This window comes from Chaetodon auriga, chromosome 7 (assembly GCF_051107435.1).
Source record: "Chaetodon auriga isolate fChaAug3 chromosome 7, fChaAug3.hap1, whole genome shotgun sequence".
Taxonomy (NCBI): domain Eukaryota; kingdom Metazoa; phylum Chordata; class Actinopteri; order Chaetodontiformes; family Chaetodontidae; genus Chaetodon; species Chaetodon auriga.
In genome coordinates this window covers 2,607,422-2,626,891 of record NC_135080.1, presented here as the reverse complement: position 1 = coordinate 2,626,891, position 19,470 = coordinate 2,607,422, and the positions used below count along the sequence as shown (strand labels likewise).

Below are 19,470 nucleotides of genomic sequence, written 5' to 3'. Positions count from 1 at the left end.
ATTGGCTCCAAAATATATCAGTTTCCTCACTTTTGCTTGTCAAGTTCTTTATCTTTAACCTGCACCAGGAGAGGCTGGACCTGGGCTTGGTGGTGCACCTCAGACACCCAAAGGTGACAGCCTAGTATAAACATAAGCTCCATTGTTGTTATCTTGAAATGGAGCTGTCCTTTCAGAAGCTCCCTGAAATGCTTTTGTGCCAGCAAGCGTGACTCACCACAGATAAGTGGATTAGACACTTAAAAGCCTTCTGCTGAAAATGACCACAGATTTGAAACAGACCACAGCTGAAATGGGCTTCTGCTGTCTTGAATTTCCGCAAGGAAGTCAGTCCCATTATCTGCAGGTGAAGCAAGCTGAGGACGGAAGCTGTTCTGTTTGGCATCGCAGCATGTTAGAGAGGTTTCTAATGTAAGCAACTAATGGTCTTAGATCTAGATTGGTGTGTCATGGCAGCAGAGCAGTATCTGTCATGCTTATCGTTATCACAAGAAAACCTGATGATTCGTTGACATTCTGTCACTTGATGGGATTACATGTTTCTCTAGAGGGTTAAGAAACTTCAGCTTTACCATTAAAGTTGGTTGAAGATGCAGCGATGCCTGCTGCTCTGACAGCCGCCATGTGCAACGGCAAGAATACCTGAAGAAAATGCTAATGTAGCTATTTAGAAAAGACAGGTAAAAATAAGACAATTCAGCAGATTTTGACAAGCACCTATTGAAGTCTTGATCCAACCAGCACACCAGCGTTGAATCACTTCCTGTATGACAGATGAACCACCGTTCAGAGCCCAGCATGTGGGCTGCCAGGACCACAGTGCGCCCCCCGAACAGGTCACTGTTGTTGATTAGATCTAATTGAAGTGTGGTACAGACACAGTGACTGACCACAGCGCTTTGCTGGAAGACCGACGTCCATTTCTATCACGTCAAATAGTCCCAGTCGAGATGGATTCTGTGATGCGTCGGGACCAGTTAGCTAGTTATCAGAGGCCTCAAACATTTGTGGGCTGTCTTTATACACACATATACACAATAGCAGTCAGGTTTGACTCCTACTCATTCAGTGCTTAATTTCAGGAGTCTTCCCATCATAAGGTCTCCTCTGCCAGAACTCCCTAACCCTTCCCGCCATATTGAAAAAGGTCATTTGTGGCAGGTGACAGGAGCTCACAAACTTAAAGGAAGCTCATTTTAATGTGTAAATTTTATCTATCACTAAAAGAAACTTCATTCTCCACAAATGGTTGAGATCAGTGATGTTAAATATAATTATCATGAATAGTTTATGTTGGCAGGAAAACTGGAAACCAATTCTGAACTTGTGCTTGTTAGCTTCTTTTTAAAATAAAATGTTACTGAGCAAAACAGTTTCTTATCTGGTGGAAGAACTTCATTGTACCCCTTCCACTTCTGAAATTATGTCAGGTTGTGTGGACAGTAATTTAGAAAGTTTACGTTAATACTACATATGCATAATGTGTAGACTACTTATTTACAGAAAAAAAGCACATTTTTGGTGCCAAAAGCTCTCTGCTTCAATTTAAAAACAGGATTTTTATGTACTGAAGTATTTTATAGTGCTGCTGATCAGGGTATTTCTACCACAGCCTCCGCCCCTCAGTTTGTATCTTGGCTTTACTACAGAAACGTCCTGTTCGATTGTATTATTGACCAGGCTTTGCCGTCGACACCTAAATGCAGCTCTGGGGTCCTTCCGTTTGCGCATGCCCAACAAATGTTTGCTGCCGTAGCCGGACAGCAGCACGGAGAATCAACACACTGGGGATGGTCTCTTCATTTTTAAAACAATATCAACGTTAAATCGCCACAAAATGAAGTTTCCTTACTCGTAGATTCGTGAGGAGTAAGTATTACCCCCTTTAATACGGGTCGCGTCGGTGTTTTTCGTCAATGAAAAGCTAAAGTTTGCTAACCAGCTGGCCTGCTCACAATAAGCACAAAGAAGCTCCTTATTTATTGTGGTGCTTGACTCGAGGTAGCCTATTGAACGATGTAATTTCACCGTTTTTGATTTCCACTATGGGAGGTGTGGTGGCCCCACCGTCAGCCCAGCTTGCGTTTGCTTCCTGAAATAGTCGAGCTACATTTATTAGCTCGTTACTCGTGTTAGCAGCTGTTTTAAACTACAGCAGATTAAGGCTGGATGGCTAGACAGATGGCTAACGTTACCTAGCTACAGATGGGCTGTCTGAAAGTTAACCTAGCCCACTGTGAGACTGTATTAAATATGTAATTCGACACCTTCAGAAAATCTGTCAGAGGTTAACTAAGGCGTTAGCTGAGGACGAGGTGTGTGTCTGTGGAAAAGGTCACATTATGCAGTCTGCATTCATGAAAATCCTCTTTTCCTCTAACAACACTCACTGAGTCATCCTGTGGGACACAGAGGATGAAAAGGTTGAACCCAGTCAGCATAAGAGCATCGGTTTCATATCCAGATCAAACAGGAGAGCTCGGAGTCTTATTGAACGTATGCTTACACAAACAGCTGAGCACGTTATCTGAGACGACACCTTATCTGAGAAGGTGAATCTAGGAAGAATTCAGTCATTAAGGTTGTATCACTGGAACAAGTCAGACATGTGTTTGGACAGAGGAAGTGAACACACGATGAATCATAAACTGTCTGCAAATCTATGATGAATCTGCAAAATGATGTTACTGAACCATGAGAACACGTAATTACCCGAGAGATCCCTTCCCAGTGGAACAGATGGGGAGTAAAATCTACAGCAGGCCTGCAACCAGCTATTTTTTTCATTTTCCATGAATCTGACACTGTTGCTAATGGAGGCGAGGATGTTTGCTTAAACTCTCCTTTGTGTCCTTGTTGTGAACACTGCTTCTTTGTGTAATACCTCTGACACAAGCTCACAACATGTTTCAGCTGGTGATGGCTGCAAAGCCAGATCACTACAGCCGAGACAGTCTGTGAAACATCGGACATGCTGTTGTATCAGATAGTAAATTGAAAATCTTTGGGTTTTAGACTGTTGGCTGGGCCTTTTCACTACTCCCTGACATTTTATTGATTATACAGTTAATCAGTTAATTGTGAAAATAATTGGCTGAATTGCTAATGAAAACAATCATTGTTTGCAGGCCTACTTTGTCCCTGATCGCTTCCACTGGAGGCACAGGAGGAAGGAAGCAAAAACTCTTTATTATTATTATACTTATTCCCAAATTTACATATGGAAATGTGAGAATGTGAAATGTGTGTGGCATTAAAATGAGATTCCAGTGTGGGCAGCGGCACTGCTCTTGTTGAGCTGTCTAGCTCGTCCAAGTCTGACCAGTAATTAGACTGATTATGGTTTACTCACACATCATTTTGCAGATTCATTATCAATTTGCAGACGGTGTATGATTCATCACTGGTTCACTGCCGCTCTTGCTTTAACTGTCAATACCTAAAATTGACTTGTTAAAATGGGACAGTCTCTACAATAGTTGTCTAAAAGTTTTTTGGACTAAGCTTGTAATTGAGATAAAGTGCTGTGCATTTGAATTCAATGGGGTCTATCTTTTCACATTATGACCTACTAAAACATGTTCAGCGGAGCCAATTTTGCCTTTTTTTTAAACCTTGTGTGAGTTTGAAGAAGATAGCTGGTTGGCTTGCAGCCCGCCATCATGCTGCGTCTGTGCTGTTATGTTCAGGGAAAACAACATCTTTTTCCATCTCCATCTCAGCTCTTTGCTAGCTGCAGGGTGTACACAGCCAGCTTTTATAGAACCATGATGTCAGTTTATTACAAGCTGCCATTTGCTAAAGGTCAAACTGTACTGGATGTGAAAATGGGCGATAGCAAAGTCATTTCACACCAACGTAAGTGTCTGTCAGCGGCTGACTTGCGCCTGCTCTGTTTCTCCCCAGTATGGTGAGGAGAAGGTGTCCCATGCTGCATTAGTGGAATAGTGACATGCTGGCCTGTCTGCCAGCATCAGGTGACCCTACCATCAGACTTCTCTCCCGCACGCAGATGAACACTGGACTTCAGAAATGTAAGTGCTTTCTTCCACCATGTCCTGGTTGTATTTCCTTTGAAATCATTTCCTCATTGTTCAGCATTAGGGATCAGACGGTGTGTCGACGCTGCGATTTTACACAAGTTAGACAACAAGAAAGTGTCAACCTTATAGGTAAACATTCAAGGGCGACGTAATGTTTCTTAATTCTGTAACTTAAACTATAATGAAATACCCACCTCTACCTGCCCGTTTGGTTAAATTAAAGCTGAACAGTGTACCTGATCCTGGCTTCATAAGCTGAACACTTCAGTTGAATACATGGTTATTTTGTTTTGTTGATTGTTGTGCTAGCTTTTCACTCAGCCTATTAAAGGCTCCAAGCATTTTATGCAAAGCATTAATGGAGGCAAAGTGAGGTTTTGTTGTCCATAAAGTGCCGTACCAGCTTCAGTGACTCCAGAACTCTAAACAGAGAGCTGGAACAGAGAAAGCTCCAATGTAGCTCAAGCTGCATGCTGCTAACTGTCAAACAGTGTAATGCTACAGGACCTTTTAGTATATGATGTTATGATTTATTGTCAGAACCCATCCAGTGTGTTTTGTGAGGCATTTCTAGTTGTCTGACTGTATACACATTTCAGGGGAAACTACACAGAAGATGAGATCTGCCAGCTATCCAACCCCAGCAGAGTTGGATGCCTATGCTAAGAAAGTTGCCAACAGCCCTCTGACCATCCAGATCTTCCCCAACAGTGTCAAAGTACCTCAAAGGAAGCACATTCGCCGCACAGTCAACGGGCTTGACACGTCCTCGTCCAGCCAGCGCCACAGTCCCTACCCCTCTCAGGTCAGCTCCAGTAGGGGCCTGCTGGCTGTCCTCCGCGCGCCTGCCAAAGGCGTCATCAAAGAGTCGGACGGTAGCCGCGCCCGACAGCTTCAGAAGGCCATCATGAACCCTCACAGCGGGCCGTATGCCACTCAAAGCACTTTAAATCTTCCTCAACCTGCTCCTCACCTGCAGGGCCCCTCTCAGCCTGCAGTCCAGGCAGCCCAGAAACAGGGTACCGTTCACCCACAGGCACTACAACAGAGCATGACTCATCCAATGACCTTACAGCAGCCTCACACTATGCCTCACCCACAGGCTTTACAGCAAAGGAGCATGGCTCATTCACAAGCTCTGCAGCGACAGCAGAGCTTGTCCCAAGTTCAGACTTCACAGCAGCAAAGATTGGCTCACCCGCAAGGCATACAGAGGCAGCCGAGTCTGCCTCACACCCAGGCTCTACAGCAGCAGCAGCAGAGCCAGTCTTGTCCACCAGTCGTACCACAGCAGCATCTTTCTCATCTGCAGACACTAAAGCATCAGCCGGCTCCTCCGCAAGCTTTACTGACACAGCAAGGTGTGACTCAGGATCTGCGCCACATGTCTGATGGAGCTCAGCATCCGAGCCTGCAGCACACCCAGGGGCTAGTTGGTTCACAGCCCCTTCCCCAGGCTGTGGGTGCAGGACCTCCTACCATACCTAATAGCCTCCAGCAGCCGCCGCCGGGGGCGTTTGGGCCCCGGAAGCTCCCTGATGCAGACGCCCCACCAAATGTAACTGTATCTACCTCCACCATCCCACTGTCCATGGCAGCCAGCCTGCATCAGAACCGGCCTGGTGACCTGAGCAGCATTGTGCACCAAATCAACCAGTTGTGCCAGGCACGGGCTGGCATGGGCACCACCTCAGTCTGTGAGGGCCAGATTGCAAACCCCAGCCCCATCAGCCGCAACCTGCTGATCAACGCCAGCTCAAGGGTGTCCTCTCACCACCCGGCTCTGGGCTCTGTGCCTAGTTGCCTCATGGTGGGACCCCCAGACAAAGCTACGGCTCAGACTGCCAGTGCTGCTCTCCATTCACAGCCCAATATAGCTGCTACTAACAGTATACCTGCCTTTCACACGGACCCAGAGAAGGTACACCTGCAGCAGCAGCAGCAACAACAACAACAGCAGCAGCAGCTTCAGCACCATTTACATCAGCAGAAACAACAACAACAGCAGCAGCAACAGTTACAGCAGCAACATTTACAACAACTACAGCAGCAGCAGCAGCAGCGCTCCTGGGCTCAGCATCAACTGGCCCACATGCAGCAGCCACCTGAGGGGGCCCATCCCTGCAAGAACCCCAGGATGGAGCCTCCAACTGAGTGTGCTTTCCCCTCTCGAAACCTCAACTATTCCCACAAGCTACCTAACACTGCACAGTTTCCTCTAAAACACCCTGTAGAAAAACAACGACCTTCATCCCCTGTCAACTGCCCGAGAGGTTCACTGCCTTACATTAATGGCCACTACATGCAGCCACCATGGTGCAGCATCCCAGCCACAGCAGGTAACAATGGATCCGGTCCTCAGGACCTCCCAGTGGCTTTCCAGGGTGCGCAGGCTGCTGCCTCTACGGACCGCATCCCGGGGGCAAAGTACCGGCCAGGTAAAGAGGGTCCCACTGGCCAGTCCAAGCTGATGCAGAATGTGGATTTCTTAGGAGGGGACTTCCAGATGCCCAGCTTTCAGGAGCAGAACATGGATGTGATGGAGAAGATGCACCGGTCAGCCATGGGTCAAGTTCAGGAGCCCAACAACAGTGGAGCCGTTCACACTCATCACCCAGGCTACCGTTAAGTGTGCGCTTATCTCCCCTCGCTGTGTTGTGAGTTATTTTCAACAGCTACTTGCAGCTTCTGTGGTTTATTCTTTAAGATCTTGCAAGTGATCAATTACATTTTATTGCTTCAGAGCTTGATTTGTAGACCCACCAGATGGTGATGTTTCAAAGTATTCCTCAGGTTAAAGTGAAATTTGGGCACATTTTATGTAGATGTCCAATCAGTGTTGACGGTAAATGTAGTCAGTTGAATCAATAAATCACTCAGTGCGGTATATGGACCAAGAGAGTTGAGTTCTCCTGCTCGTGGAGCCATGCCGGCAGTGCCTACATGTCCCAGGATGCACACCCACTGAGCAAGCTAGCTGCTGCATGCTAATCAAAGTTACCCAATGTTCCCAATCAAATGAGCTCCTGTAGTTTGACCATTTCTTCTTCACATGTGTAACAAGTACATTTACATACAGCAGTGACACAAAGTGGTGAGGAGCAGAGCAGGCTTCATCTTAACACACAGCTAACGCTAGCCGAGCCAGCACCGCAGTATGAGGGACAAAAGCAGCATTATCTTGTTATTTAATTGGCTTCAAATGAGGCTTAGCGTTCACATGTTCAGACAGACATATAAACAAATGGCTGACGACTCAGAACTGCTTCTGTGGTAGCTCTTGCGGTGACAGGCGATGTTTCCATCAAAACAGTTAATCCACTGGAATAAAAACGGCTGAATCCGAGTCAGCCAAAAACACTGTAACATGTATCCTCATCCATAACATCCTCTGCACTCGTATTTTGGGATGTCATTTTCACTGATGGAAGCGTAGCTGGTGTGTTTGTCTTTGAGGTGAAGCTTGCACACCTGGCTACCCGCACGTCACATGACGGCGCTCACTGTGCAGCTGGTGAACTTGGCTTTCTCTGTCGTTGAGCACTGATGAATTTATTGCCTCATTTGACTTGACACTGATTGGACATCCAAATAAAACGTGGCGGATTTTCCCTTTAAGCCATGCCGTATTTTTGTTGCAGATGAAGGGTTATTGAGATTCTTGTCGACTGTTGAGTAGAATTCCTCTTTTCATCACTGGTATGGATGTGCTTTCTTTGTTCGTGTATAAAATATTCATTTGCAGCTTAGAAAAAACGCTTGCCACATGATTGTCACAGTGCTTTTCCCAGGTTGACACGGAACAATTCAACTTTTTTCTGCATTTGTGGCCTTACAACTGCCCAAAGGCGAGATTTAGGATGTCCTCGCGTAATGTTTTTATTTGAAATTATTTATCCTCTTAACAGGTTTGTGATCCATTGAAATAAGAAGGTTACATGTATATGCAATTAATAAGACTGTTGAAAAGGTTTTGTCCCGCCCGTAGTTGAGGTGTACACTTGTTAATGGGCTTAAGTGAGAGCCACAGCTCCTCAATCAGGATACCACACGGCCTCCAAGCTGCACCGTCAGTGGTCCAGGTAGTGTGCAAAAAAGCCGAGTTTTAGCTCAAAACGAGACAAAGCCAGCACTAGCAAAAACAGTAACGTTCTCCATTTCTTAGATTCACGTCGTTTCTCAAGTTGCAAGTAGTTTTTCTTTGGTTTGGAAAGTCTAAAGTGCCCTCGTGTGTAATCTTTCAAGAGTTGCTTTTGAAGTAGTTATTCTTTCATTACAGTTTTTGTTGTATTTCTGTAGATGGTCCTACTTGAACTGTAGAAATAACTTTTTAAATGTTATACTTAACATTTGGCAAAAGGGGCAGAAACTCCATTAGCCCCTGTTTGTCTGAAGCTAATGTGAAGCAGAATGGCATCCCATTAATATTAAAATGGCGAATGTCAGTGTGTGAAAGGCAAATTGATCACTTGCAAACGTGCAAGTACTTCAAATAATGCAAGCTGGGAAAAAGCTTCATTTCCCCTCCAAAACATTTCCTCACCACTTTACTACTGTAATACAAGTGTACTGGCGTGGTGTGGACTATCTGTGTGGCTTTGGTGGGCTGTTCATCTGCGAGTCACTGGCCTCACCCTGTGCTGTATTTCTGCTACCTATACAGAAAAAAAGTCAAGACATTTAATGCAGGTTATGTTTTGCTAGATGTTTCTAGCATGAAGCTCTGGACCCATGTCCTCTTCTTTTTGGGGTTGATGTTGTCTGGGCATATATTGCTCTGAAAAAGCCTTAAATGTCACAGTAGTTATCCTCAACTTAATACTTAACTAACTTTCTTTGCCAGGATCCCAACTTAAGTATGGCGTCATTGTGAGAAAGAGTAAGTTATTTTTTCTTCGGTTCATTTGAGATCTGTTGAAACTGTACTGTCAGATCATTGGGCGGCGTTAATGTGTGCAGGCGGTGGGAATGGGTGATGTTGCCTTGAATTGAAATATTAAGGTAATGATGATAAATGACCTGTCCCACTGTCTCAAATGTTGCCTATCAAGGATTTAAGATGATTTTAAGAGTAAAATATGAATAGTATTTAGCTGAATTAATAGGTATGTAGAACAGGGCTGTAGCAGTTATTTTAAAGTATTTGGACTGTGTTTTAGTTGGTATACTTAATAAATATCCTTATATAGTTTAATTTATTTTTTGGACCACTGCATCCTGAAGCCATAGGTGTTTTCACATTAGGTGCCATAGGTTACACATACTGACGCAGACGGCGGAAACTGAACCGTCTGCACTCAGAAGCAAATAAGAGGTTTGCATCCGTGCGTTAATCCGGCATCGTTCACAGCGCTGAGCAGTTAGTTTGTCTTCTCTGAATCGCTCTCAGAACACAGAGCAGGTCAAAAGGGAGAAAGAATGACGGGATGACGCGCCGCCTTCAGAGAGACAGCTGACATGCAAACCGTAGCTTCTCTGGATTTTGGTCTTCATACTTGATGGCAGTTTGGTTTTTTTTTCCTGGCTCATTTTTGATGTGCCTGCCCCTTAAAGCTGCTATATGTCTTTAATCTTAACACACACTAGTATGATTTGTGTGTGCGTGTGTATGAATAGTAATGATGAATGGGCTGTATCAATGAAAATAAGTTACTATATAGGGGATGGGCGCAGGGCGAAGGTCGCCACCTCTCAAATGTGCCACCAGCCACATTTGAGGTTATTCTGAATCCATAATAACTGACCAGTATTCAAAGTGGCTTTCAGGAGTCTGACCCACTGCGGCTCCTCCCGGGCCCCTTTGGGTTCCCTCTAAATCAACACTAAACCATTTGACAGACCTGCCCTGTTTGTTTTGAACTGCCTCGTTACAGCCCGACATAGTCAGGTTCTACCGTTTCATATGAAGTGCCTCCACTGGGCTTAGTATGGAGAAACGTGTGAATGGGTGCTTGTGTGTGTGTATGTTAAGCTTGGGTACTTGCACACAGGTGTGCACGCTGACAAAGGTGCACAAAGTTTAATCTCTGATGGGGGACCAAGCTACTTCGTGTAACTACTGATGCTGTGTCATGGACTGAAGTCCTGAAGTGTGCCACGATTCCTCGACTCCGTCGGGATGTGTGAACTGTTTGCTGCTGACTCACTGACCAAAGTGACCAAGCGTCCCTCTCTGGAACCACCCCGGCCAAAAGCCTCGGCGAGCTTGTTGTGTTCTAACAGGAATGAGCAACAACCAGGTGACATAAAGGAGAGCTGCTGCCCTCATTTGGACGGTTAAAGAAAATCTTGTGAAGTAAAAGTGAAAAGATGTGAAGCGAGCATAAAAGAAATCTAGAGCGAGTGGTTTCTGTCCGCACCCCAATTCTTTATTTTCCTCCCCCAGCAAGCAGGATTCAGATGTTCTGATCAGAACTGTGTATGTTTGTGGTTCCATTTCACACCATGCAGAAACAGTACACGTCAATATGCACGGTAAGAATCTACTGAAGCACATTGTAGCTCACCCTGTCGGTCGACTCAGATGGCAATATTTATTGGGGCTCAGGTGTGTAACAATTCTCTCTAGATTTATTTTTACTCCAATTTCTATGATTGTCTTTGATGATCAAAGAGTTGTCGTGTTGTGAACGGTGGTGGAGGGGGCTTTCTTTCTCTACTTTGTGAAAATGTGATATTCCAGTTTTGCCTAACCTTCAGGAATAAAATGTCTTGCACAAACATTCCCCCTAACCAAAATAAAGTTTGCAAACACAAAGCTTTTCCGGGCGACTGTCTTTGTTATGTTCATGTGAGGATGAGTGAAGAGTCACAGTGAGTTTGTATTTCAGTTAGATTTGATGCTTGCAAACAGATTCAAAGTTGGTGTAAAGGTGTAATTAAGTGTTTTTTTTTAAGAAATTAAGAAACCTTTGTCGTCGTATCCATGAAAATCCACCGATGAAACCTCAATCTTCACATTTTAAAATGGAAACTCAAAAGCTAAATTTTAGATTTTGTGTTGGGATGACCTGGGGGGGCTTGCTGTGGTTGCTGACGTCTGGTACGAATCCTCTGCAGGAGCGGATTCAGGTTCCACAGTGTCCCTGAAAGATTAAACGGCGACTCGTTCAGAAACAGACTGAACGCTTCGCGGCTTCCGTTCACACCTTTCAGTCAAGATTGGGACGATATTTTGGGCCCTGTGTGTTTAAGATGAAGAGATTTGTTGCTCTACCGTGAGTCTGGTGGTCGTCGCGCTGGGCCTTCATCATGTGGTCCCCGGGGTCTTCCTCCTGGATAAAGCCAAGATCGGACCTCCACTGTCTCCAGTTCATTTCCTCCACCCTGAAGTCGAAGAACATCCTGCATCATGTGGAACGCTAGAAATACTCAACATCATCATAAACTGTTTAAACAATAGAGGTTTTTCAAAGGTTTATGGGTGCGCTGACCCTCTAAAGAGGTCTTCCAGCGATCAAGTTTACACCAAGCTTGACCCAACGTGTTTCTCACCCTGTGATGGTTTACCTCAAAAGTCTGCGCCTCTCGTCCTGCTCGTTTCTGAGACACACCATCTTTGACACCCCGGAGTAAAGCTTGCTGGTCAGGCACCTCGGCAGAGTCCTCTCCATGTCCACAATTGTAAAAGCCCTCTGAGGAGGAGCAACTAAACGTCAGCGGTTTGCACAAAATACAGAAACACTGTAGTGGAATGAATCACATTTCAGAGCTCTCATTAAGAAAAAAGCATCATTAAACTAAATTTCCTGTCTCGGCTCCATTTGTATCCAGACATCGTTGAGAACTTCCCACCTGCAGGTTCCAGATGTTTTCACTTTCTTCGGAGATTCTTTCGACTGTGTTGCCCATCAGAGCGATGAGCATGTTGAGCAGCAGGATGTATGTGAGGACGATGTACAGGATGAGCAGGATGTAGAAAACTTCCTTGTACTGAACGTGATCGGTAAACTCCAGATCTCCCATCCCAATCGTGAACTTGAACAGCTCCAGCGTAGTAAATTTGATGTCGTTGTAACTTGGCTTCTCGCACTTGAACGGCTCGAGGCCGAAGCTCCTTCCTTGTGCCAGTGTGTCATTGGCCGGTTTTTTATGAGCTGCAGGGGAGTCGTCTATGAGAGCAACGATAGCTGAGGATGAGGAGAAAACTGAAGTCAGGAGTCTTGAACCATGTTAAGCATCTGAAGCCTTTGTTCTGCATGAGCCTCAGTCTTACCAGCAGAAAACCCAACAAGCAAAACACCATAGACGCATAGAAAGTTTAAGAGATCACCCAGGATCATCTGAAAAGAGAAACAGACATTAAACCAGGGAAGCCCATCCTGAGACTTCTGCTTAGTGAAAATTCACTCTTACTCTCTCCATCATGACACTGTACATGCCCAACTGTTTAGAGCCTCTGGAGTAGTAAAGCACGTTGATCCAGGCGAGAGCCAGCGAGAGCACGAGGAAGCCGACGTACTCTCTGCGTCCACAGCCGTACAAAACCGTGCCGATCAGGAGGAGCGCCGCCTGCAGGAAGCTGCGAACACCGACAGCCAAGACTGGTGAGAACGCCATGATGCTAACACACAACACACGGCTTCGTGGCAGGACTTACAACAGGATGTCACTGAAGCCGTCGATGTACAGGGACTTGAAGTTTGGGCGGTTCCTCTTGAAAATGGTTATCTGAGGAATTAGGAGTCACACGTGCATTTAATCTGAAAATAACGTTGATTCTTTTTGTGTGAATCACTGGACCAGATTCCACTTTCTCACCGCTTTGTAGAAAAACCACACAGCTCCGAAGACACTGACGAGCTCCCCAATGCACCGCAGGTAGTCCAGCGGGACGTCCTCAATGGGAAACGGCGGCTGCAGGTCAGAAGGTGGAGTCCCAGCTTAAACTGATGAAGCCCTGTAACCACAGACTGTCCTGTTTTAGGTCAGAGGATGGTTTTCCTCTTACCTGTCCTTCCTTTCTGTAGGAGGCCACGGTGGTGAAGATGATGAGGTAGATCAGGTAAACCAAGAAATTCATCAGGAATAACTTGGAGGCGAATCTGTCCCACTTATCCTGGAGGAGACTGCGCAGAGGCTCAAACTGCAGCATCTCAGGGCGATTCTGAGGAAACGGTCACAGGTCGATTAAAACACTTGTTTACTGTCAAACTGCAGCCACTGCAAAGACCTTTCATAAGCACTCTGTGGAGGTGATGAAGGCCTGTTGACATTAACTTCAGAGTGATTCACTTCTTTGATCATTCTTCCGTTATCGTTGATTAGCCATTAGCATCATTTCCACAGTCATAGTCACATTCAGATCATACTGTGTAGATGATATTTGTTGACTTAGCATTAGCACACACTGTGCATAATTACGCTTTACTGTGCTCTTTATTTTGTTGATTGTGGTCTAAATACGCTGCTCCTGGACAAATACATGTGACCACAGCCACTATCCCTGTCACTGATTAAAAACCACTGTTGGAAACTAATTACCTACGTGTTTATGAGCACATCACTAGAAGTTAAAATAGATATTTCTAACCGGAATTTCACTGCCGAAGACGATGATGTCCAGCACGGAGCCGTCTTCGTTGGTGTCAATGGAGCTCAAGTCATAAAGTGAGGAGCGAACAGGTCCGTAGACCCATTCTGTGAACTTCCTGGACAGCGGCCTCATTGCCTCGTCCATGAACTCCCGCTGCAACATGTGCCTGAACAGCTGGCCAATGAGAGATCAGAGCAGAGATAAGGATCATGTGTGACAGTGCAGTGACTCCTGACAGTGTGTTTTAACAGGTCACGCTCCATCCCATGATAAATAACACCTTCAACACAGACATACCCCAATCTTTCCCAGCTTGGCCGCTAACTTCAGAGGAGTCAACCCCTGATTGTTTTTAATGGCTTCCAGCTGAACTCCTGTCTTCTCCAGTTTGTGGTGCTGAATCAGGATCTCGTCGTACATCCTTTCAATCATATCTGTGTTTCCTGTCATATTGTCTGCAAGGACCACCAAAGTGTGCAAGACAGTGTTTCCTTGTGAGTCTTGGTCAGTCAAGTCAGCTCTCCTGTACGGGTTTTCCATGAGGAAGGACACGATGTTGGGCTGGTTGGTGCAGGCAGCCAGCGATAAAGGAAGCTCTCCTGGTGGAGATACACAAAGGTGAGTTTAGAGATACGATTACAAACAACTGGGAGAGAAAATGGAGCTTCTGGGTGGTTTTAGGAAGCAGTTACCTACCAAAATAAAAGCCCAGGCCTGCATTGTGCTGGAAGAACTTCCCGTTGGCTTTGGCCTGCACATCTGCTCCCTTCTGGACCAGCAGCGTCACATGGTCAAAGCTCCGTCTCTCAATGGCGATGTGCAGGGCGGTCTGACCTGCGGCACGTGTCAAGCAGGCTGTTCACGTTTCCTCCACACTCTTAGCCTCGCAACTTTAATCCTATGACCTCCTCCACCCCAAACGAGTCACGTTTCACTTACCTTTGTAGAGAGGATCTTTGTAAGACGCGTTGATCAAGTTGTCCAGATCTCCAGTTTTTTCAGCGATGTCGAGGAAGACTTCAATTGTGTCGTTTTTTCCATCTTTAAGGTTCATCAAAGCTTTCAGGAGTGCAGTTTTCCCGTTTGTTTCATCTGAAAGTTGTGCACAAATGCGTTTTGTTCCTCATTACATTATTCACATCATTGTATAAAGAGTTTTTGATTATTTCTCCTAACTTTATCAATACTTTTCTTCATTTCAATAAGTGCAAAATCCTAATCATCTGAATGCAGGTACGCTTTAATATGCTCAGTATACTAGTATGTAGTATATTTTAGTGTACTTCTCTCAGTGAGGGTGGGTCTTGTTCCTACTTGCCTGTGAATTCTGGGCTTGTGAGTCTCGTATCGTTGACTCGCAGGTAGTGAAGCAGACCTCGGAGCTGACTGGCGTCTCCCTGGGACGCTGCTTCAAACACACGCTCCCTGCTGAAGGCTTTACTGCAAATCTCAACACTGACATGAGTTTGTCTGAAATGCAGGAAATCATACGCATAGTATTTCACCACGGCATCACATGACCGGTAACCTCTCAGTACACTGTGGAGGACACTTTGTTAACACAGTATTTGTCTACGAGCGTGTTGGGAAAAGAAACCAGCTGGTGAACAAACAGATACTTCCAACAACCCGAAGCTGGATTACCCGGAATGTGCGACCATGTCACCTGACACTCATCAGTCCCTCAGGGGGGAAAGCTTTTCGGAGCAGCTTTAAGACCACACTGATTTTTCCAGCGGTCAGTCTGCATCGTTTCATAATTAAAGGCCACATTCATAAGAGATGGAAAACAAACACCAGTTCCTCCCCAGTAGGACCAGTTACCTTGATATTGAGACATTTGTGTCCATGGGTGCTGAAATATCCTCCGGCTTGTCTTTTCTAAGGAGCCAATCCAGACTATTCCCGTCCTCTTCTTGGCCTTTCTTTTGCTCCATTCTGTCCCCTGCCTGTCCATCGTCCATCTTTTTTGTTGTTAATAATCAAGTCTTGATCGTGTGTTTGCTTCCACAAACAGCTCATCAGATATGAAGAGCTCCAGTTGCACAGGTGTAGAGTTGCAAAGGTGAGGCAGCACCGAGGTGTGAAAGGCGTTTGTTGCCGTGGTCACGCTCCTCCCTCTCCCCAGAGGCCAAACCTGCTGTTTGCACTTTCCCACTTGCAGGAAACAAGAGTATGAGCAGACTGTTGGTCCTGCTGACGTTAGAAAACACTAAATGTACGCTGTGATTCAAAGTAATACATTTTTTAAATTGGGGAGCTGATCTGAGTGCAGTTAAAGAGACAGAGAAAAGGGTTTGTTGTGTTAATGTTACTGATGAGATCTGTAGCATCAGTGGGCAGGTGTTTACTGTACACACAGGTAAAGGTGTGGCTTTACTGGGCAGCCTCAATCAAGGGTCACAGACTACCACTACACACTTCAACCACAAGCATCTTCCATGTTGTAAATAGTCTTAATTTTTACTACATTTCATCCTTAGTCAATGATACTTCATCGTCCACACTGTAGTGACGTTATTCAGTAAAGTGTTCTGTGCTACAGTAAGTTGTGGAATATCAGTTGATGGATGCAACAATGAGGATTTATTCATTTATCAAAAAATTCATAGCAGAAGATTACTTGCATTGTAAGAACAAAGGTCACATAAGGGAAACAACAGAATAATTAAGGAATGTTTTTAAATAATAAAAACATTAAAGCAACTTTAATCAGCCTCAGAAATATTAAAGTATAAACTGATCATTCTATCAACCACATTCTGTGGCGCTCACTGCACCATGTGACCACTTGGGGGAGCCATTGCCCAAATTCAGGCGACACGCACACGCAGTATGGTCATATTTCCCATCATGCACTGCTGTATCCTAAAGCTAACATAAAATCACCAGTTCTAGGATCTATTTTACATCCAACAAAAGACAGAGAGCCAAACAGTAAGTTCAGCTGAACCAAAGCTAAATCACAGTGATCAGAGGTCATCTGACAGTTCAGAGGGAAGAATAAAAACACATAAACTACGCTTCTTCTCTCATATTACAACTACTTCCTGTTTCTTTATTTACTGTTAATGTGCAACTGGCTTCCATGCTACTGCCACCTGCCGACCCGGAGTGTGAACAACAATGGTTCCTCTGAAAAAACAGCACCTACTACATTCATTTACATATATTTCTACTAAATCATTGTAAACACGAAGATCAGTGTGTGAACTTACCAAACAGACATTTTATCACATAGATTCCACTTTTCAATATTTCTTAAATTCATGAATGTTTCATAATATTAACTTTTCAACTTCTATTTAAGTTTCTGCTCATTCCATAAAGGTGCAGAGCACAAATCTGTAGTGAGAAGAGAAGTAACAGTAAATAATACCTGACATAAACGATTTCAAACCTATTGGCGAGTACCTCCTTCAACTGACAATGTAATCCCATTCAAATTGGTCTACTCTACTTCTTCATATTTCACAGTATACGAGGGGTACACCATTTCTGGAAATACTGCATTACCAAGTCAGAGCATGAAGCCGATGAAGCAAGCCCCTATCCCATCTCCCTGTTCCAAATTCAATTTAATATATGGTTCCCAGACAGGGACATATCAAATATTCAACTGATAAGAATAGACACTACACTCGATCTTAACTAAAAGGCCAAGAAGCTATTATGACCATTTGTCAGACAGAAGAAGCCATTTCTCGGCACCAAAACTCTCACTGACGGTGTGAGTTTCAGTCTCAATAACAATTCCACCCGATGAGACAGAAAACACAGCACTCTACACACAACGAATAAGAAAAATCGAAGACAAATTACAGGAAATGACAGAAAAATGACGGAAAAATGTGTCATATTAACACAGACTGTCGCATGTATAGCTAAAGAACACTTCCACGTCACATGACATAAATTTGTCCAATGAAATTTAAAACGTGAGAGCCATGCTGTTTACCGTCAGAAAGAGAGCTGTAAACCAAATTACGAACAAAAGTAATGACATTTGACTTTTGATGAAAAACGAACATTTAAAGCACACAGAAAGTCCCTGAGGGAGAAAATAATGTTTGATCTGATAACTGCCTGCCCGACAACAAACGGAGCTCCCGCGCCCTCTAGTGGAGAACAGCGCAAGTTGCACTCGCCGCACGTCTACATGTTCAGATTTACTGTTGACGCCAAATATATGCATATACCACAATTTCATATCTTCGTACTTTAAAAATATTTAATTACTAATTTAAAGCCAGAAAAAAACTACCAAAGAAAAAAAAAGAAAAACTAACAAACTGTAAATACACCTCACTGTGATTTGAGAGCATAACTGCGTGATATTACTGCGTAAAGCAAAGTGACAATCTCTGAAGTACATGAACCTTGTATAAATGTGGGATCAATTTACATGAAACGCCACCCTGATAATTTTGCATGCGGACATGGAGGTGAACTAAGTAAGTTAAGCAAGCCAGTCTGGACTAAGCTAACGTTACTTTTAGCCTAAAGCTAGCATGTCACTTTGCACTGAATGTCACGCGCTGACACGAGTCGGTTTTTACTGCGCAACAAGCGGAAAAATTAGCATAGCAGTATAAACGTTCATGTTCGCATGTTAGCTAACAGTTAGCGCTAACTTGGCTAATCAAAACACACCCAAAAATAAGTCGACAGCAATTTGGCTTCTCCATAATTGTTAAGTGAATAATTAACGCGATATTCCGCCGTACAGAAATGTGAAGTTACTTCGTAAAAATGAACTTACAGACAGTTTTCTTCGCCTCGGCTAACAGACGTTAGCACGGAGGCCTCCGCCGGCGACAGGCGGCGTTAGCTTGATGAGCTCTGCTCAAACTCCGCCCAAAGCCATGAAAAACCCGCCCAAAATATCTCCAAAATTAATAATGTAAATTAATTAATTAATTAATAATCGATTAATGAGACAATATTCTTATGAGAAAAACTACCACTGTCATTTGTTGTCTTGCACTACAGTTGTGAATAAAGAAACATCAAGTTTTACAATGCATTTTGTTTTGAAGCTGAAAGGATGGAGGATTTATTTTATTCATACCAACAGGTCCTAGTTTGGTTCCTCATGAATGTAGTTAAAAGACTACATTTCATATAAAAAAAATACTGATGGGAAAACTCTATTAGGTAGTCTGAAAAGATTTAAAATAAAACCTCTTTACTGAGATAAGCCTGTCAAATTAATTTCTCTGATCCCAAACAAGACAGATGTATCAAAGCAGTCTATAAAGATGAAAATGATTAAAAAAAAAAAAAAAAAAGAAAGAAAGAAAATAATATGTTGCGAGGCCTGGTAGTGGATTCATACACTGAAATATCACTGTCATTGAGTTCACTGTGCGTGTGTGTTTCTTGGTGCACACAGTATGTGTGAACATACACTTCCTGTTTGACATGTTTTACCAGGTGTGTCGCCATGAATACCAGGTGATTCAGCCCATCATGGTGTCACTTTGCGAATGTGTTTCTGCATATGCAGGTGAGTGTTTGTTGGGCGTAGGTAGGTAAATTGAGATGGGTATACGTGTGTGTTCTGCAGCTTTCTTCATTTGTGTGTGTGTGTGGGTGGGTGTGGGTGGGTGTGTGTGGGTGTGTGTGTGTGGTGGGTGTGAGATCACAGAACTCTGAATACATGTTTGCTCAATAATCTCTGGCTCAACCTGTCTGATAGGTGTGTGCTGGCTGGCAGTGACTTGCACAGGTATGAAGACAAATCCAGCACAGTCCTGAGAGAGGAAGGAAACTCCAGCAATTCTCTGACAGACTCTGATTTCTCACAATAATAAGGAGGAAAACTCTCTCACACACGAGCAGGACGCCCTGGGGACGAGGACAGGCGGCAGGACAGCAGGAAGACGGAGA

General features: G+C 44.3%; 2 protein-coding genes and 1 non-coding gene across 4 annotated transcripts; 1 reads left to right on the top strand and 2 right to left on the bottom strand.

Moving 5' to 3' along the window:
* Window positions 1–1,729: 1,729 nt before the first annotated feature.
* On the top strand, window positions 1,730–19,354 carry LOC143323093 (protein FAM222B-like). Of its 2 annotated transcripts, XR_013077386.1 has the most exons (5): window positions 1,753–1,869; window positions 3,907–4,034; window positions 4,643–6,700; window positions 19,015–19,087; window positions 19,280–19,354. XR_013077386.1 is itself a non-coding variant. In XM_076734719.1 (3 exons), exons 2-3 carry the CDS (start codon window positions 3,953–3,955, stop codon window positions 6,670–6,672), a joined length of 2,112 nt encoding a protein of 703 aa, XP_076590834.1. In that variant the 5' UTR covers window positions 1,730–1,869; window positions 3,907–3,952; the 3' UTR covers window positions 6,673–8,756. The 2 variants fall into 2 exon arrangements, 1 of the variants encoding a protein (XP_076590834.1); XM_076734719.1 differs by lacking the exons at window positions 19,015–19,087; window positions 19,280–19,354 and having other exon boundaries at window positions 1,730–1,869; window positions 4,643–8,756.
* LOC143323092 (transient receptor potential cation channel subfamily V member 1-like) lies at window positions 10,788–15,624 on the bottom strand. Its single transcript, XM_076734717.1, has 15 exons — window positions 15,403–15,624; window positions 14,897–15,048; window positions 14,518–14,670; window positions 14,275–14,412; window positions 13,876–14,177; window positions 13,576–13,752; window positions 12,994–13,149; window positions 12,804–12,899; window positions 12,643–12,713; window positions 12,399–12,564; window positions 12,259–12,325; window positions 11,838–12,172; window positions 11,553–11,677; window positions 11,260–11,369; window positions 10,788–11,128 (listed from the first exon to the last, which is right to left on the bottom strand). Exons 1-15 carry the CDS (start codon window positions 15,540–15,542, stop codon window positions 11,025–11,027), a joined length of 2,292 nt encoding a protein of 763 aa, XP_076590832.1. The 5' UTR covers window positions 15,543–15,624; the 3' UTR covers window positions 10,788–11,024.
* On the bottom strand, window positions 17,061–17,249 carry LOC143323948 (U2 spliceosomal RNA). The gene has a single exon (XR_013077419.1). It is a non-coding gene; the product is annotated as a U2 spliceosomal RNA (small nuclear RNA).
* Window positions 19,355–19,470: the final 116 nt, after the last annotated feature.